The following is an 18953-nucleotide window of genomic DNA, read 5'->3' on the forward strand; positions in this document are numbered from 1 at the left end:
CACAGCAACAAAGACCCAGAGAAGCCAAGCATAAATAAAACATATATATTTTTTTAAAAGAACACAGATAAACAAAGCAAATGAAAATGAAAAGTGCTGCTTGGGCCGTGCTAGTCTGGAATGGGACCCCAGAAGGAGATTTTAGGGGATGGCATAGGTCAGGGCACATGAGTGCCAGGCTGATCAGGGCCCAGCAAGCAGCCCATGTGGCTGGATTGTAAATGGTGAGTGAGGAAGGAAAAGAGATGGGCTAAAACATCAAACAGAGGAAGCTGAGAAAGGGAGTGGGGAGTACAATGGAGACAGGACAGGGCACACGAACCCCCCAGAGACCACCCTTTCTCCTGCCATGCAATCGTGTTTGCAGAGGGGCCCCTGGCAGCCTCTGTTTTCCACGGTCTCAGGGCCCCGGCAGCCAACAGCAACATCCACACACATCATAGTCTCATGCACTCCATAAGTTGGACTCAGGAGGTGTGGAGGTTCATGCCCAAGGTCTTGCAGAGTTGGTGGGGGGTAGGGTCCCTCTCTGAGCCTGTCTTCCCACTGCATCCAAGCTAGGCAGGCGGGGCGAGAAGGAAGACGATGCAGGCTCAGGGAGCCTGGAGCACACCTCTGTCTGTTCTGTGCTGCATGGCCAGGGTCCTTCCAAGCTCTAGGGCCCAATAGTGACCTTGACAATGTCCTGCTGCTGAGAAACTCAGAGGGTGAGGGATCCCGGATACCTCAAAGCCAAGAAGGATGTAATTTACCCAGTGACATGTGGAAAAAATAACAAAGGCACTTCAAATATACATACATACATTTGTACATAGTTATGGGCTTCCCTGGTGACTCAGATGGTAAAAAATCTGCCTGCAATGCAGGAGACTAGACTTTAATCCCTGGATCGGGAAGATCCCCTGGAGAAGGGAAAGGCTCTGCACTCCAGTATTCTTGTCTGGAGACTCCAATGAACAAAGGAGCCTGCCAGGCTACAGTCCATGGGGTCACAAAGAATCGGATACAACTGAAGCTACTAGGCGCACACACACACACATAATTATATGTATATATTTATATGTGTATGTATATAATAATGATGGTCAGTCGCTAAGTTGTGTCCGACCCTTTGCAACCCCATGAATTGCAACACACCAGGCTTCCCTGCCCTTCACTATCTCCTAGAGTTTTCTCAAACTCATATTCATTTTATATCTATTTATATTTATATATATATATATAATTTCTTTCTTTCAGTGAATAAGTCAGAGGATAAACTGGCATTTAGTTGTGGGCTGGTCTCCCAGGCTATTACTGAGGCCCAGGATCTGATCCTCCAGCTGAGCTGAGGGGTAGCACTGAATCAGCCAGGCTGTCCACACTGGGACCCTCTGGCGATGACCACGAGGGCAGCCCCCTGACAGCTCCCACGTCATGCCTGCAGAGAGCAAGGCCAAGAATCTGGGCTCAGGAAGAAGAATTCTCTGCATCTCGACAAGCAGAGGCTGTGTTAAGCCCTAAAATATGACTCCTCACATGATCCGGTTGTGACCACATCATCCCAGTAGGGCTCACAGCTCACAGAGCAGCCAAGGCCACAGGCAACACCAGGTCTGGTGTCCCAGCTGGAGAAACCAGCAGGGTCCAGCACACCTGTCCTGGTGGAGGATGGAGGAGGGGGAAAGGAGCCCGCTGCTGTCCCAGGTAAGCAATGCTGTGGCGACTGGCAGGGCTGGAGGTGTTCTCTCCCCGCTACCCCACCCAGAGCCCTGCTGTGTACTGGGGAGGTGGATGCCCCACTGCTAAGATTGGGGTAGGGCTTTATTAATCAGGTGACTTAACCACCCCCAGCACCCTGTTCCAACCCTGAAAGGTGACCCAGCCTTACCCTGTGTTTAACATGGCGTGGGATGCATCCACACCCCAAGGGTAGCACACACCCAGGGACCATCACCCATCACCCCCACATTTTCCCCGCCCCCCCACCTGTGACCCAGCCCCCATCGGCCTTCTCATCTCCCTGTTGCCCTCTGCCTAAGGCTGCCATCCACTCAGCCCTGTATGGCCCCTAGACAAGAGATCTGGCCGGTCTCCCTGTGGATCTGGGTGACGGGAGGGTGGGCTCTGGCTTGGTGCAGAAGGGGCTGAAGGCCAATGTCGTCGGCAGCTTGTCCTTTTGCTCTTACTGACTTGTCGAGGTCTGGGGGATGCTGATCAATAATGCTTAGTTCCTCTGCTCTGATGCGGTCAGACAGGTGGGGAGTAAAGGGCTTGTTTCTTCCTGGGAAACTGGGAACTCTGCCCAGGCCTGGGGTCTTAGCTTCCTCATTCTTCCCACAGCCAGACTTTAAGGGCCTGCTGCCCCTTCCCCTGCAGAGAGGGGGCAGAAGCCCTCCCACCCCTGCCTGCCAGTGGAGGGGTTGGGGAGCAGGCAGAACTGAGGTGGAGACTGTCCATCAAGGGACAAAGTTCCATCGATGAAACTGGCAACTTCTCCCAACTTCATGATCAGTGATTCAGGCCTCTGTTGGGGAACTGAGAGGAGAGCGGGCCCCCCCAACCCTAGGCACCCCGTTATTCTTTTCCTGGGTAAGGCCAGGGCCCCCAAACTTGGCTGAGGGTCCTCCTGGAAGGCAAGCTGGGGTCTTTGGGAGGCCCTGCACCTCACAGAGCCCTGGTCTCATGGCCGCACCCATGTCCCTGGGCTTCTAGGGTCTCTGAGCGCCCCCTTCCACCTATGCTGTCTAGCTTCCTCCCCCTGCAGGCTCTGACCCTGCTCCCAGCTGAGCGTCACAGGGTCTGAGAGAAGGGGATCACACCGGTGAGACCTCCCTGTTCCTCCTTCCTCTGCAGGAGGCTGGAGGTCAGGAACCACCCCTCGCCAGGAGCAGCCCCCTCACTTCTAGTCGCCCAGGACCAGCTCCCTGGGAGGACCCAGCCTGGAGGGCAGGCCTTGGGGGGCTCCTGGCCTGCTTGCTCCCCTCAGAAAGCAGCTGCCTCAAGTGCCTACTCTTCCTGTCCAACTTCCTCTTCTCCCTACTCAGCCTGCTGGCCCTGGCCATCGGGCTCTGGGGCCTGGCTGTCAAGGGGTCTCTGGGAAGTAGTTGGGGGTCCCCCCTGCCCGCAGACCCCATGCTGGGGCTGGTGCTGGGTGGGCTGGCGGTCAGCGCAGTGAGCCTGGCGGGCTGCCTGGGTGCCCTCTGCGAGAACGCCTTTCTGCTGCGCTGCTTCTCCGGGGGCGTCCTTGCCTTCCTGGTGCTGGAGGCCGTGGTGGGGGCCCTGGTGGTGGCCCTCTGGGGCCGGTTACAGGATGGCCTGGAGCACGTCCTGCGCCTGGCCATCACCCACTACCAAGACGACCCAGACCTGTGCTTCCTCATCGACCAAGTCCAGCTGGGGCTGCAGTGCTGCGGGGCGGACTCCTACCAGGACTGGCAGCGGAACCTGTGAGTCCCGGAGCCCACGAGGGAAGAGGGTAGCCCCACAGTGACTGGCAGGGTCTCTGGGGCTGGAGAGGAGGTGGGCCACACTCACGCCCATACTCACTTGTACACACACTCACCTGTACAGGCTTCTCACCTATACATACTCACACATGTGCACACGCTCACGCGGGCACATTTGCACATGTACATGCTTGGGCCCAGCCAGGGCCACATGGTCACACAGGGATGATAATGGAGAAACTCGGATAGCAGACATAGAAAATCATTTTTGGAGATTGTTGTTTTATTGTTTTTCTTCCCCCAGTAAGGACATCATACAATATATCTCAGTGTCAATTGAAAATAACTTTTAGGTTAATCTAGCTTCCCTTGGAGAAGGAAATGGCAACCCACGCCAGTATTCTTGCCTGGAGAATCCCATGGATAGAGGAGCCTGGCAGGCTACAGTCCACAGGGTCGCAAGAGTTGAACATGACTTAGTGACTAAACCACCACCAGCTTACCTTGTGGCTCAACTGGTAAAGAATCCGCCTGCAATGCAGGAGACCTGGGTTCAATCCCTGGGCTGGGAAGATCCCCTGGAGAAGAGAAAGGCTATCCACTTCAGTACTCTGACCTGGAGAATTCCATGGACTGTGTAGTCCATGGGGTCACAAAGACTTGGACACGACTGAGCGATTTTCACTTTCACTTTAGTTTAATCCAGGACATCCCTCCAGACTATGACTCCACACTTCTCCCTCTGCTATGTGTGTATGTATGTGTATATGTGTGTGTGTTTAGAGTCACATGGAGACTCTTGAAAACCAGCCACTTGTACCCATGAGTCCCTGAGACGTGCTGAGCCCTTCCTTCCGAGTACCAGGCACCCTAGAAGCACTCTACAAGGCTTGTTTTCACTGGGTGGCCATGTGTGACTTTGGGTTGGTGGCAACCCTTTCTGATGTTGTTATGTTCACCCAGCCTACCGGTCTCCAAGCCCCGGCCTTAGTGAAGCCCACTCTTCGAGGAGATGAGACTGTGCCTGTATGGGGCGGGGGGTGGTGAGGGATGAGCCTGCAGCTCACAGGGCCCTGGATGCTTTGACTAGATGCCTAGTCAAAGCCAGGGGCACCTGAGGGCTGCCTGAAGCAGGTGATAAGAGCAACACTCCCTCCAGGCCCTGTGAGCTCCTCCCAAGCCTCCTGTCCCTTGTCACTGTCCAGTGTGACCCCTCACGTCCCCCCTACAACCCACTGACCCCTACAGAAACCTCTGCCAGTCCTCAACCCCCCTTCTCCGGCTCCAACCCTGATGCTCAGACCAACTCAGCAGCGTCTGTGGAGCAAGGGTGTCTTCCTTCCAGCCCCCATCAAATGCTGGCCTCCCTCCAACTGCCTTGTGCAGTATATGCCTTCTAGCCAAGAAGCGTGTGCAGAGGCCTACCTGGTACGGGATGAATTATAGAGAACTGGGTATTGTGTGTGTGTGTGTTTGTGCACAAGTGTGCATGTATGTGCCTCTATACATGCATGCCAGTGTGGATTCATACTGTATGTATATGTGTGTGCATTCATGCCTCTGTGCTTGCATGCATGCACACATGCTTGTATGCATGCACATGTGCATGCCTGCGTGCCTATGCACGTATGTGGCCATGGAAGTTTGGAGGTGGGTAGGAGACATTCTGGGAAGCTCAGTGGTAAAGAATCTGCCTGCCAATGCAGGAGACACGAGTTCAGTCCCTGGGTAGGGAAGATCCCCTGGAGAAGGAAATGGCTACCCATCCAGTACTCTTGCCTGGAGAATCCCATGGATAGAGGAACCTGGCAGGCTACAGTCCATGGGATTGCAAAAGAGCTGAACACGACTTTAGCAACCAAGCAACCACAAACAAAGAGTTCACACTGGGGTCCCAGACCAGGGGACCTGCCCTCCAGACTGACACTGTGCGCCCTTGCAGGTATTTTAACTGCAGCTCTCCTGGGGTCCAGGCCTGCAGCCTTCCTGCCTCCTGCTGCATCGACCCCTGGGAAGGCGGAGCCTCTGTCAATGACCAGTGCGGCTTCAGGGCCCTGGGCCTGAACGAGGATGCGGCCCAGAGGGTGGTGCATCTGGAGGGCTGCGGCCCACCACTCCTCCGGTGGCTGCACAGTAACATCCGGACTTTGGGCTGCTACGCCATCGGGGTCGTGCTGGTCCAGGGGGTGGAGCTCCTGCTGGCCATCCAGCTGGTGAGGGCCCTGACTGTCCACAAGGGGGCAGCAGGGAGTGGGGGCTTGTCCATAGGAACCCGACCCAGTGTCCCGCGCTCTGCCAAATTGGTCGTGGGCCGACCAACAGCGGGGAGGAAAGACCCCGCTGGGGTCTGGGACTGCAGGCCGCCCCTCCCCTCCCAGGGCAGATGTCAGAGTAACCTGCCTGGGTGCTTAGGGACACACGCCTTGGATCCCCAGGCAACCTCCACCTACTGACTTCCAGCTTCCCAAGGTTCCCTTTCCCTCACACTGCCCACTTGCTTGCAAACACTGCTGTTCCAAGTGTAAGCTGACCTCGACGACCGCCTGGCCAGCATCTGCCTCCCACAGAGGATGCCAGGCAAAGCCACCTGGCCGGCAGGAGGAGCGGGGAGCAAGAACTGGATGAAATCCTGCTTGCCAAGCCCCCAGCTCTGAATTTCACCTTGACCCTCACTTCCAACATTCACCTCTGACTTCCACTTCCAACCACCTCCAAGTCCCACCTCGAAGCCCAGCCTACGAAGCTCCATGTCTTCACCATAGCCTGGCACCTGCCTTCCTCTGAGGCCACCTCCCCCTTTCCTGTCCATTGTGGTGGTTAAGGTTGAGGCCCAGGCCTCTCTCTCCAGAGTCCTTTTTTTTTTGGCAGAGTGTAAGTTTTATTGCGATGTATCACTCATACAGTAAATTGCACCAACCTTAAGTGGGCAGCATGAGGCTTCTTACTTACCTGCACACCTGTGGACCCACTACCACTACCAAGTCTAGCTCCAGCCCCAGCAGGGTTCTTTGTCCCCTCCCCGAGGTCACCCCTGGTGGAACTTTGTTACCTTCAGTTCACGTGGCTTTTTCTGGCCTTCACATAGACGAAATCATGGGGCCCCCTTCTCGAGAGTCACTCTCCAGTGCTGTGTGAACAGAGCCCCACGTCCGTGTGGACATGCACTTGGGCAGTTTCCAGAAGATGACTGCTAGTAGGGACAGTTTTGTGCAGGTCTGTGTGTATGTATGACAGCGTGCCTCACTGTGGGGTCAGGAGTGGAATTGCAGAGTTGCTGGTGGGCATCTGTCTGGCTTTAGTGGACACTAAGGGGGCAGGGGGGCCCAGTTTCCCTGCACCTGTCTCCTCACCTGTGGGGAGCAAACAGGCTTTCTCGCCCCCTGACCCGAGCTCCTGTCCCTGCAGTATGTGAGGCTGCCCACCTTGCCCCGATCTGGCCTTCAGGAGTCTTCTCAGCACCTGATGTGTTTCCTCCCCTCAGCCTGGCCGAGGCCCCGCCATCCCTGCCACTTGCGCCTGCGCCATCCACTCCTACTGAACAGACCCTACCCTTAGGCCCTGTCCCCACTGACAATACACCCCAGACAAGAGGTGGGGAGCACAGTAACTTTATTTGAAACAGGACAGCAAGCATGGGCCACGTTGGAAAGGAGAAGCTTCCTACTGGTGTGACTGGTCCAGAGGGTTCTCATTCTCTGACGCCTGCAGGACTCCTGCCATCCACCTGCCGGCCCAACGGCCTCAACTGGGAAAGGCTAGTGAGGGGAGCCCGTCCTCACCCCCAGATGGGCGGGGGTGGTGGTGGGAGGTGGCAGGAGGTGGGATGTGGCAGACACCACTGGGAGGCCTGCCCTAGCTTTCCAGCCTGGGGAGGAGAGGATCTGTGGACCAGTGTTTCCGGAAGTTAAGCAGGGTCCGGCTGCCCCGAGAGGGTGTCCTGAAGGTGGTGGGCTCCTGGTAACTAGTGTCCAGGAGGCTCGAGGCTACCGCCCTGTGAGGGTCTCCAGACACAATTCAGACACTCTGGACCTCCCAGGGGGGCAGCCCTCCTCAACGGAATCTTAAGCAGGGGGTCAGAGCAGGCAGCGGAGTGGAGGGGCTGAGGGTGGGGGTCCAGGGCTAGATGATGCCGTACTGGGCCAGCTCGTGCAGCTCCAGGTGGTTGAAGGCCTCCCATGGGCAGATGACGGTGATGTCTGCAGGACAAGGGGGCAGTAGGTTGAGGGTCCCAAGGCCCCCAGTGCCGCCATGCCCTCCGGGCCCTGTTGTCCACACCCCAGTGATGAGAGTACAAGGTCCTTTGGGCGTAGAGCCCTCCTCTCAGGACACACCACCTTTGGGGGGTATTGAATGGGTGCCCTGCCCAGGAAGAGAGTGGGTGCAGCAGGCCTGGAGGCGGGGCAGAGCAAGGTGGGCCTTGCTGCTGGTGAGGGGGGTCTGGGACTGGGACAGCAAGAGCTTTGTTCCTTCCAGCCTCTCCAAGCACCTAAGGAAGGACCCTAGTCGGGTGGTGTCTGAAGCTTGCAGTCGAGAAAGGGAATGAAGCACAGCTAGGGGAAAGTGCCCTCTGCCTGGGGTGGGGGGCTGGGCCCCAGGCACTCTGGGGGGGTGGGTGAGTGGGGGGACCTAGGTGGACACTTGTGGTTGTCATACCTGTTCCCAGACCTTCCATTCCGGGGATGTCATCACCAAACCTGCAAGGACAGAGCAGTCAGGGCAGTGACCAGGAAGAGAGGAGGGGGGGGCGTGCATACACTTGAGTGCAGGTTCCTGGGAACATGGTGTGTCTGAATGTGTCCTGGGTGTGTACAGATAGGGCTGCGTGTGTGGAGATGCACATCAGTTAGTGGGGTGCTGGTTGAGTGTCTGGGTGGTGGTATGGGTGGGTGTGCTTTCCAGACCTTTCAGCAATAACAGCTAAAAAGGGTGACAGGGACCCCCCCTTCCTATTCCCAGGGAATGGGGACCCTGAGACAGGCCGGCTCAGGCCCCTGAGGACCGCCTCACCCACTTAGGAGGATGGGATCACCTCCCACGAGAAAAGGGTGGCTGAGGCCCCACCCGGCCCCCCACCCGCAGTGCAGCGCCCCTCCCTCTTGGACAGCTGGTGGGCCCTCCACCCCCCTCTCAGAGCCACCCCTCCCACAGATCTGCTTACCCTTGAACACCTTTCTTGGGGGGCTTGCTCTTGAACTGCCTGGTTTGCCGCTGCTTAAATTTCGGGGGCCCTTTCCTGGGAGTGACGGGTCCCCCCATCACCCTGGTGGCCGAGCGGATCTCGGCCTTGGGTGGCTCCAGGTTCATGGCCAGGTTGACAGAGATCCCGCAGTGACCCTCAGCTTCTGGACTCCCTCACGTTCTGGGCCCTCCTGCTTCCGACCTTCCTCGCAGGTCTCAACTCCCTGGAACAGAGGAAACCCTGCAATATGAGACCCACCGGTCCCCAGTAGGACTTGGATGGCAGTCCCCTGACCCGGGGAGCCTCTGCCAACTGCACCTGGGGCCCAAATGAGGACCAGGCAGGGGGTGAGAGTGCTGGGTGGTCCCCAGGTGCACCCTCCTTATGGCTTCCCCCTTCTGCATTCCCCATCCCAGTCTCTGGGGTGGAACACTCAGCCTCATTTATGGTGGCATGTTGGGTACCCAATGGTGCCTCAAAGTAGCCCGAGAAATGGGAGGGCAGGGGAGGGGTTGTGTCACAAGGAAACCCCCAACTGGGCTGTGTAGCCTTGGCTCCAGCAGTGTCTTCCCTCTGCTGGTAAACACAACCCCTCCACCCGCCACCACTCACGAGGCACCAGCATCACCTGCTGGTGTCCTTGAACCCACTGCACGGGGTGGCCTCCCTTCCTCCTCTCCCCCATAGCCTCCCCCTGGATGCTCTAAGCCCTGGTGACCTTGGCCAGGGGAAGCTCACCTTCCTTTAAGCCTATTAGCACCAGAGGGAGACTCTAATCTCTCAGGAAACACTGTGAGCCCAGAAGGTTCTGGGGCTAAGTACATGACACAGCCAGGAGCCACTACCCTGGCACTGGATGCCCCAGGTACCCTCTTGGGGCCCCTTTTCTTGTCCATTTGTGGGCTGCAATGCCTGACTTCCGTCTGGGGCCACTGCCCACTGCCTGCTAGAGTTTAAGGGCTGAGACCAGCTGGGAGGTAAGGACAGGTTGTTCTATCAAGACCAGTGAGGAAGGCCTGGCCTTGAGTACCAGGGCACCTAGTTGGATAGGCCCCGCTGTGGACCTGCCCTCCCTAAGTTTCGGCCTCTGAGCTGGGACCAGCATCAGCCTGAGAGGAACCAGGGATCAGGGGCCGGATCTACACTGGGTCCAAGGTGGACAGCAGCAGGTCTGGTGGCCCTGGCAGCTCAAACCCCATTACACCCACTCCTCACAGCTCAGGCACTGTAGGCCCAGCCAGTCCCTTCCCCAGTCCCAGGCCATGGGCCTGGTGTGGGCAGTTCTGAGACCTGATGGAGCTCCAACTATCAGATGCTATCTCCATGGAAACCGCTGCCCAAGCTGCCCTGGCCCCAGCCTGGCCTGTGGCTTGTGCCCACTTAGGTTGGCTGAATGTGTGTAGCCTGAGGCTACAAGACCATTGCTAGCCTGGGGGACAGACTGCACCACCATCTGACACGGGGAGCAGAGGATGTGATAGGCTGGGCATCCTCTCTGAACAGGGCAGTGGGTGGCCTCCCATAGACCCAGACCTCAGAACGGTAGTAAAAAGCCCACCAGCTCCCCATCCTCTGAGCAGATACCTGCTAACACCCTTGGGTAAGTGGCCACCAGGAAAGGCAACCTGGGAAGGTCGCTACTCACCAAGTTCTGGGGCAAGTCTCAGGGGACCATGGGTGTCAGTGGCAGGCCTCCCTCAGCAGGGTGCCAGCTGGGCATTTATCCTGCAGCTGGGTAAGCTGATTAGGACTGTGCCTGACACCACACTAATGAGATTGTGGGGTTGGGTAGCACTACCGAGGATTCCCCGAGATGGGGGAAGAGGCTTAGATGCGATCAAGGGAAGGACAAGCTGGGGACAGGGTCAGGGCAGGCAAGGGATATATGATCATGAACAACCAGCCTCTCCTGAAGCTGCTTGTTTTAAAAAAAATATTTGTTTGCTGTGCTGGATCTTAGTTGTGGCATGTGAGATCTGTAGCTGCATCATGGAAACTTTTGGCTGTGGCATGTCGGATCTAGTTCCCAGGTCAGGGGTTGAACCCAGGGACCTGCCTTAGAAGTATGCAGTCTTAACCCCTGGACCACCAGAGAAGTCCTTGAAGCTGCTCATTTTGAAGCAAAGATGACATGGCACTGGCTGTCATCTCAGACCTCTCTCCGCTCTGTCATCTCAGACCTCTCTCCGCTTTCAGTCCTGACAGCTGAGGAACCCCTTTCTGCCCCCCAAAGCCATGTAGCCTGGTCCTGATCCACTTCTTTGGCCTCACCTCTCATCCCTCCCTTTTGCTCTGTGCTCTAAGGAACTTCTTCCACCCCTAGGGTCTTTGTACTTGCTGTTCCCACCATGTGGTGCATTTTCTACATCTCTCCCCTTCCCCTAGCTTCGTCCTCCTGGGATTTCACAAAGATCAACCCCAGGTTCATATACACATAGAAAATCTTTCATTTTTTTTTCCACAAATATGTTTTATTGAGGAAAAAATAGTAAACTTCTTCCTATATCTCTGAGATTAACTACCTCCATGTTGTAGACCCTTTCAGGGGCCTCAGGCCCACTAAGGTCTGCTGTGCTTTTGTCTCCAGGGAAATCTCTTCCTGGGCCATTTCCAAATCTGTAGGACATGACTGAAGTAGATGCTCTCTGACATAAAGTGTAACAAACATGTATTGCTACTATCATGTTTCTCTGAAAAAACCAGAACTGATTCTGGATGACATGATTAGCTGGCCAAGATAGCTGGCACTACTGGGTGTATCCTCAGGCATTAGTACGGCAGCATGTCTTGTGGCTGTGTGGTTTCATTCTTTGGTCCACAGATCTGCCTTCATGGGAAATGCTGGCTTTACTTTGAAGGCCTCTACCTGGGAAGGCCTGTTTTATCAGCTCAACTCCTTAGTGAAGCTGGATCACAACCCTAGCTTTTCTCTTAAATGAGGAGATAAAACAGGCAGAAATTCGTTTAACCCTGTCCATCCAGGCCACTGGTATCAGAGCTTGGAAGTCTGTAGTTGGATGGGTGGGATGCTCCCCAGGTCATCTGTGGGTATTTGTGCCTACCAGAGCTTTGCTAATGGCCACCTCAGGGGTCAGATGGTCCTCCTTCTGCTGTACCACTGAGATTAACCAGAGCTGACCTGTGGGTCAAACTTCTGGGACGCTGGGATATGGAAGGGGGCGCCTGGGCTCACTGCCACTTAAATAGTCAAGGAAACGGGTTTACTTTCACCTTCACGGGTTGGTGAAGGCTCTAGGTGCCCTGTGGACATATGATGACTTATGACATAAACCTACAGATGATGACACAAAAGCCTGCTATCTAACCACCACAGAGAATGTATTTATTCTCAGGCAAAGTCAATAAACAACTCTTCCTACTCCTGCCGGCACCAGCCGCACGAAGGGGCCATGGATAAAGGCGGCTGTCCCGAGGAGGAGAGTGTCGGGGTGAGGGTGTCTGGCCAGGTGGCTCAGCCTCCACTCCTAATGCGGAGCTGGATCTCCATCCGGAGGAAGGCCTTGAGGTTCTCATCAGTCACGTGCTCCTCCAGGGCGGCCAGAGCCCGCTCCCCGCCGTCCTGGTAGTGCTGCAGCAGCGCATCTGCATACTCTACCCACACGCAGTTGGGGCAGCCGCTCATGCAGCAGTTGGTGGGTGGCTGGAGCTCAGGAGGTGGCGGGTACAGAGGTCCTGAGGGGCCCCCGCCCGGCAGGGAGGACTTGGGCTGCCCGGTGCCCGCTGCACCTGCCTGGGACCCCACTTCCACATGGTTCTTCCCAAACTCTCTGTGGGCTCCACGGACTTGGATCCTGCGAAGAAGGCTGCTGCCTCCAGGAAGCTTTTGGCACCAGTCCCAGCTGGACAGTGGCCCCTAAGGATGCAGATAAGTGCATGAGTCTCTAGGAAGCTGGTAAGGCCCTGCCTGCCTTCTGCTCTGGGCAAACTTTGGCTTCCTGTCACTGGCAGGGGACTCCATGTCTTTCTCAGCTTCCTTAATTCCTGCATGACCTTAGACAAGTTACTTTGTCTTCAGACTCAGTTTCCCATTTGTAAGAGGGACCTGACGCTTGGGATGAGGATGACCCATAAGTTCGTGAGAGAGGCTGGGTTCGAGGCCTGGCAGCAGGCAGGCACCAGGCAGATGCTGAGTGGTGAGACTGTATCTCCAGCTAAGGTGCCTTTGCCTGGTGGTCAGGACTGTGGCGGAGGTGGAGGCATGTGAGCTCCAGCCCAAACAGCCACCTCGCCCTCTCCAACCGGTACTGCCACATTTCCCTCCCGGGACCATCCTTACTAATCGCATCAGCCCTTCATCCCTCTTCCTTCTGTCACAGGAGAAGCCCAAGTCATTCCCAAGGTCCAGGGGGCAGCCTTCTCCCCACCTGGAACCCCCACCCTAGCCCCTTGCTCTGTCTCCAGGGCACTGAACACGGGCCCACATTTTATTTCTCTAACTTCTCCAGCGAGGAGCATCAGCTCCTAGTCACTGAGGTTTCGCCAAAGGCCTTGCACACAGTAGCTGTTCAACAGATATTGGACGGGGAGCGGGGAACGAGCGCAGACCCCGCCGGCACTACCCCGAGCTCTGGTCAGCGGCGGGAAGAGCGGGGCTCCTCGGCCCCTATGGGGCCCGGCCTCCCGAACACATCCCGTCCCCGTTCCCGTCCCCGCTTGTACTTGCCCCGCCGAGGGTAGCGGCAGCCACCGCGCGGCCTCCCCCAGCTACCCTCCTCAGCAGCATTGCCCGCGGCCTGGCTCACTGCGCACGCGCTGCAGGCGGCCGTGAAAGGCGGCCGCTCTGGCCAATCCCGACCCGTCAAGGAGCTGTATATCGTCGGGGAGTTGATGGGCGCAGGAAGCGGAAGTGGCGAGAGTAGGGCGGGACCGCGCGGGAGTGCGGAAGTGACTTCTCCTGTGAACCCCGTGCGTGCAGATGGCTGGACTCCGGCGCGGAGTGGCGGCGGCGGAGTCGGCGGGAACGGCGGGGTTTGGGAGACCAGGGCGACCGCAGGGCCGGAGGCAGCAAGAGTTGGGGAAGCAGCGCTCGGCACCATGGCCGGGACCGCGCAGGTGGGTGCGGATCTCACCGCCCTGAAGACACCTCGGCGCCCCTCCGCATGCCGGGCAGAACTCGCCGCCGGGTTCGGGCGGTGGGCGTCCGGGAGGGTCAGCTGGGTGGGCAGAGGCGTGACGGAGTCTCCGGTGTGGCACATGTCACCTTCCGGGCGCCGTCTTGTCATCCTGGACGAAGTCAGGTCCTTCCACTCAGGGTACTGTGGGAGACCGGTCCAGGGACTCTCCGGGCGGACTAGGACGAGGTCGTGCTTTCTTGACCGGCACGCACGACAGCGGCCAGGTTAGCCTGCGAAGTTTCTTCCTCTAGGCTGAGCTTCGGTTTCTCTGATTGTGTTTATGCACCACTTGAGACCTGTCTCACCCCCGTGTTCTCCTTCACAGCAAAGAAAAGAAGAAAGTGAATTGCAAGCCCAAGAACCAGGATGAACAGGAAATTCCTTTCAGGCTGCGAGAGATTATGAGGAGCCGGCAAGAGATGAAAAATCCTATCAGTAACAAGAAGAGGAAGAAAGAGGGTAATTGCAGGTTTATGCTGGGTGGCCATAAAGCCTTATGTGTTTGAATCCACTTAATTGCACAAGTATTCAGTGGCGTTTCAGGCAGAAGAAATCTGCGAGGCCCCGGCAGTTCAGACGGTGCAGGAGCGTGTGGAAGGCTGACTGAAGACTGGTGTCACCAGGGCCAGAGTGGCAGGTGGCAGCAGGTGACAAGGTGGTTTCAGGTGAGGCTCCAAAAGGAGCCCCTGGGATCTCATGGGCTAAGATGGAAGTGTTGATTTCACCATCGCCCCCCAAGAGTAGTGGAGATACATCAGAGGGGACAGTCAGTTCAGATTTACTTGAAGAAAAAGGTCTCTATGTAAGGATTGAGGGGTGAGAGAACACTGCAGGCCAGTGATACTATGATGATGTTCCTTGGACCAGAGTGCAGAAGTCATGGTGGAGAGAAGTGGATGGTTTCCAGAGGTTATGGAGGGAGTTGATCAGACCCCCTGGGAAGCTCATTTCCCCACCACCCCCACCCCCACCCCTTTCCCCAACCCCAGGTTGGGTGCCCACCTTTCAGCCTCTCCCTGGATGCTGGGGGAATTGGGTCCGGAGTGTTTGTGTTTCATGTACACGTATAGGTGTATGTGTTCCTAAACATGACACTGGTTTTGCAGCAATGCTATTTTGTCATTTCTTTGTAAACCTTAGTCTTTTTATTGGGGGTTAGATGGCTGCCAAATCAATAGTGAAGTAAAGAATTGAGGAAGCAGAGGGGTAGAGGAGGTCACTGACCCAGATGGATGATGGCACATTCTGAACCATGCCCTGTAGAGTCAGCGCTTTTGGGGGTTTAAATTATTTAAAAAAATATAAACTTACGTACTTGGTGAAATCAGTTCTGAAAGGTATGAGATGAGGCGTCTTTGAATCCTGTTCCCTGCCCCTAAAAGAAACCACTGTTCATCTTCTTTTTTACCTTCCCAGGGGAAATGTTATGCCTATTTTAGTTATTTACATGTTAGTCTTATGCATATTTCACTTTTCACATATTAGTAAAAGCTATACTTTCATTGTGTATATTGTTTGGTGTCCTGGGTTTTCCCTTCCAGTGGATTTTGTAGATCTTTTGACGCCCTTCGCCATAACTCCATGAAGCTCTCCTCAACATTTGTGCAGTGACACCTCTGGATGAACATAAGGGGATTCATTCAGCCAGTCACCTAGTGATGGACACTTAAGGTCACGTCACTTTTTTCAGCTGAGCTGCAGAGGACGTCTTTGGTGTGTGCCAGTGAACTGTGGGGATGCCACCCCAGGGTGCCCCCAGCTGGCATCTTAGAGATTGTTTAGTTCCCATGTGAGTCTGCTCTTCCCTTTCTGTGGCCTGGGGAGGGGAGATGAACATGGGCGACCAGCCCAGCACCACCCAGTCCTCCCCGCCTTCACCACTGTGCTCTCTGAGGTCTCCCTTTTGTCTTCAGCCCAGGCAGCCTTCAGTAAGACATTGGAGAAGGAAGCAAAGGGAGGGGAACCGGACATTGCCGTACCCAAATTCAAGCAGAGGAAGTGGGAGTCCGACAGGGCCTATGTCCGGCGCATGGAACAGGAGGCCCAGCATGTGCTGTTCCTCAGCAAGAACCAGGCCAACCGGCAGCCCGAGGTGCAGGCGGCTCCCAAGAAGGAGAAGTCGGAGCGGAGGAAAGCGTGAGTGGGGGCTGGAGGGGCTGGGAGGCAAGGCTGTGGGGTTCCTCGAATGTCTTCTGCATTGACAGCATCTTGTTGCCAAGGCGCACCCTCGCCACCCCGTGAGTCAGGGCAAGCAGGACCTGGTGTCAGTGGGTGTTGTTCTCTGCACCTCAGCCTCTTGACCTGGGAGGCTCTGACCTCATAGAACTCTGAAGGCCTGGCTTTGTCTGTACCTCTCTGTGGAAAGCATCAAGGGATCCAGGAGCCAAGCGAGGGTTAGCTGTGCCCTCCAGGCCAGTCGTTGTAGAGAAGTAGAAAAAAAGGTGAGGCTCCTTCCCAGGAGTGCTTGCATACCACCAGGGGAACTGTGCCTGCCCCACAGAAGTCAGTTTCCAGGATTGACCTTTCCAGCCCCCAGAAAATTTGAGAGCCTGAGGCTGTGTCATTTGGACAAGTTCTGTGACCTCTCAGACTCAGCTTCCTGGTGGAGATACTGGCACCAGGAGGAAGCCCACCACCAGCTGCCCATCCCTACTCTCAGCCCTGGAGAAATCTACGACACAAACTATGTGCTACCTTCTTGAGCCTGTGGGTGGGGGCTGGGGCAGAGGTTCCAGCAAACAAATGCTTTTTGAGATGTGTTTCTGCCTGTACTGAAACTTTCGTCATGAACCAAGCCAGGCTTTCATCAGAAATTTCTCTGAAAGCAGGGACTTCCTGGTAGCAGGAAGCAGGTAGCAGCCAAGTGCTACCACTGCAAGGGGCATGAGTTCCATCACTGCTTGGGGGACCTGAGATCCTGCATGCCATGTGGCGTGGCCTTAATTTAAAAAGAAAGAAAAAAAGAAATTTCCCTAAAGCTATAAAAAGTTTGATCGGTAACAGTAAGGAGACATGTCACACATGCTACTGTGCAGGACCCTTGAGACAGCAGCATGGTTGACACTTGGGGCAGGTGATTCTCTGGTTGGCAGGGGTGCTCGCTGCTCGTGCCCTGTAGGACAGTGAGCAGCATGCCTGGCCTCCACCCATGAGGTGCCAGGAGCACCCCACAAACACATTGTAACAGCCCAGGACATCTCTAGAGATTGTCACATGGCTCCAGGGGTACTGATGCTGAGGACCCTTGACTTAGAACTTTGGGAGGGTCTGCTGGGTTCAGGAGTGCTCTCTATGGGTCGTGGGGTTTGGAGGAAGCCCCCTGGGGTCTGCCATAGAGCATCCCTCGTGGGCAGGGGTGACCTCTCACTGTTCCTGAGTCCAGTGAACCGAGGGTTTACGAGTAAGAACAGCACTGTGCTCTCTTTCCAGGTTCCAGAAGCGGCGACTGGACAAGGCCCGGCAGAGGAGGGAGGAGAAGGCAGCAGAGAGGCTAGAGCAGGAGCTGCTCCAAGGTAGCTTTTCCAGAAGCAGTTGTGTCGGGGTCGGTGGGTGGGCTAACAGTGGCTCTGGGTGCCAGGCCTGCAGGGTTTGTGTGGGCAGCAGGCCTCAGCTGTGCTCCTCTGCCCCTCCAGACACGGTAAAGTTTGGTGAGGTTGTGCTGCAGCCCCCAGAGCTGACCGCCAAGCCCAGGATGAGCGTGAGTAGGGACCAGGTAAGCAGGGGTTCAGGGAGTTGCCAGTTTCGCCCCTTGATGCTGCCAGGTCCAGGGCACACAGGAGAGTGCCATGTTCTCACGGACTGACTTTTGGACTGACCTAGACCCTTCCTTAACCTCCCCTCCTTCCCAAACCTGTGGCTCAGCCTCCCTCTCTCTGTTCTTCAGCCTGGCAAGAAATCACTGATGCTGAAGAAGCTTTTAAGCCCCGGTGGTGTGTCCCAGCCTCTGACCACCTCACTGGCCAGACAGAGGATCGTGGCGGAGGAGAGGGAGCGGGCCGTGAACGCCTACAGAGCGCTAAAGAGACTGCAGCAGCGGCGGCAGGGGACTCAGTCGCCACAGCCACCCCACCTCGCTCCCGGAAAGAAGCCAGAGATGCAGCTGTGATGACGAGGGACCAGAGCTGCTGCACCTGGGCTGGAGCTGGACAAGCAGATGGCCTACAGTTGAGAGTCCTTTCCCAGGACATATTCTGGGACTCAGGTTGGGGAGCGGGCTCCTGTTTTTTCTCCCTAGAGACTGCTCTTTCAGGAGCGACCATCCGCTGGACCCATATCTCGCATAGAGCATTGTCTGTCTCCTGAGCCCCCGTAGATGGAGCCACCACCTGGGTGAGATGCAGTCAGTGTCGTTTCCTTGAGCCTAGCATCACATGCAGCTTTGTTCTGAACACACAGGTCCAGGCTGAGACACAACCCAGGGCCACTTTAGGGAGGGCCAATCCCATAATCCTGTCCCTAAACGCCAGTGAATTGTAGACACTGCTGACTCAATAAACAAGGCTCTACTGGATTCGACAGAGCCACACGGCTGGAGCCAAAGCCAGACAGCAGGCTGGTGTGGAACAGGGGCGGGGGGTCAGCATCTAGGCCACCTAGACCACTGTCACCACGGTCCCCGCAGGATAGGTGGAGCCACTTCCAAGCTTATGTTGGGGTGTGAAGACTGAGCCACCCACACTGAGGTTGGGGAGGCTGAGTCCTTAATGTCATCAAGGCCTCTGGGGAAGACATGGCGGGGCTCTCCAGCAGGTCCAGAGTGGCTAGACAGCAAGGACAGGAGCCCAGCCCAGGGCTCTCTTGCGATCAGAGGGGCCATGTAAGTTCCTGCTAAGGGCAGGGCCTGGCAGGGTTTGAACCTCACACGGGCGCCAAAGGACGGAGCACCTGGGTTTATCCTCCTGCTCAGGTGTGGGATATAAGTGAGAGCATGGGGATGTGGCTTACAGGCTGCTAGCAGTTGAACATGGAGGGACAGGGTCAGGCTGCTCATAGCCCTATTGGAGGTTGACAGCCACTGGGCTGCCTTGCTCTCTACAGCTCAGGCTCCTCTAGCCAGCAAAGATGGCCTGAGCAGCTCAGTCAGTGCTAGGCCTCAGCACTGGCCAGGGCGGCCCTAGAGAATGAGTGTGGAATGGTATGGGATCTGTTTTGCTCTTCCCCAAGTTTGTATTTTATGCAGTGAATTTTATTTTTGAATTAAAAGATTGAAGT

The 18953-nt window shown here is 56.2% G+C and overlaps 4 protein-coding genes across 6 annotated transcripts; 2 read left to right on the forward strand and 2 right to left on the reverse strand.

Moving 5' to 3' along the window:
- Positions 1-1650: 1650 nt before the first annotated feature.
- On the forward strand, positions 1651-6966 carry TSPAN10 (tetraspanin 10). Its single transcript, XM_065910871.1, has 5 exons — positions 1651-1686; positions 2836-2845; positions 2969-3428; positions 5371-5773; positions 6910-6966. The coding sequence occupies exons 1-5, from the start codon at positions 1651-1653 to the stop codon at positions 6964-6966; spliced, it is 966 nt and encodes a 321-aa protein (XP_065766943.1).
- A 62-nt stretch (positions 6967-7028) lies between these two features.
- On the reverse strand, positions 7029-13402 carry PDE6G (phosphodiesterase 6G). 3 transcript variants are annotated; one of them, XM_065909385.1, is made up of 4 exons: positions 13292-13402; positions 8587-8830; positions 8082-8122; positions 7029-7624 (listed from the first exon to the last, which is right to left on the reverse strand). In XM_065909385.1, exons 2-4 carry the CDS (start codon positions 8730-8732, stop codon positions 7548-7550), a joined length of 264 nt encoding a protein of 87 aa, XP_065765457.1. In that variant the 5' UTR covers positions 8733-8830; positions 13292-13402; the 3' UTR covers positions 7029-7547. The 3 variants fall into 3 exon arrangements, with proteins under 3 accessions (XP_065765457.1, XP_065765456.1, XP_065765458.1); XM_065909384.1 differs by having other exon boundaries at positions 8587-8826; positions 13288-13376; XM_065909386.1 differs by having other exon boundaries at positions 8587-8847; positions 13288-13326.
- OXLD1 (oxidoreductase like domain containing 1) lies at positions 10847-13413 on the reverse strand. Its single transcript, XM_065909383.1, has 2 exons — positions 13292-13413; positions 10847-12481 (listed from the first exon to the last, which is right to left on the reverse strand). The coding sequence occupies exons 1-2, from the start codon at positions 13349-13351 to the stop codon at positions 12080-12082; spliced, it is 462 nt and encodes a 153-aa protein (XP_065765455.1). The 5' UTR covers positions 13352-13413; the 3' UTR covers positions 10847-12079.
- A 92-nt stretch (positions 13414-13505) lies between these two features.
- Positions 13506-18953, forward strand: CCDC137 (coiled-coil domain containing 137). Its single transcript, XM_065909087.1, has 6 exons — positions 13506-13680; positions 14068-14201; positions 15656-15878; positions 17172-17254; positions 17375-17454; positions 17626-18953. The coding sequence occupies exons 1-6, from the start codon at positions 13544-13546 to the stop codon at positions 17845-17847; spliced, it is 879 nt and encodes a 292-aa protein (XP_065765159.1). The 5' UTR covers positions 13506-13543; the 3' UTR covers positions 17848-18953.

This window comes from Muntiacus reevesi, chromosome 18 (genome assembly GCF_963930625.1).
Source record: "Muntiacus reevesi chromosome 18, mMunRee1.1, whole genome shotgun sequence".
Taxonomy (NCBI): domain Eukaryota; kingdom Metazoa; phylum Chordata; class Mammalia; order Artiodactyla; family Cervidae; genus Muntiacus; species Muntiacus reevesi.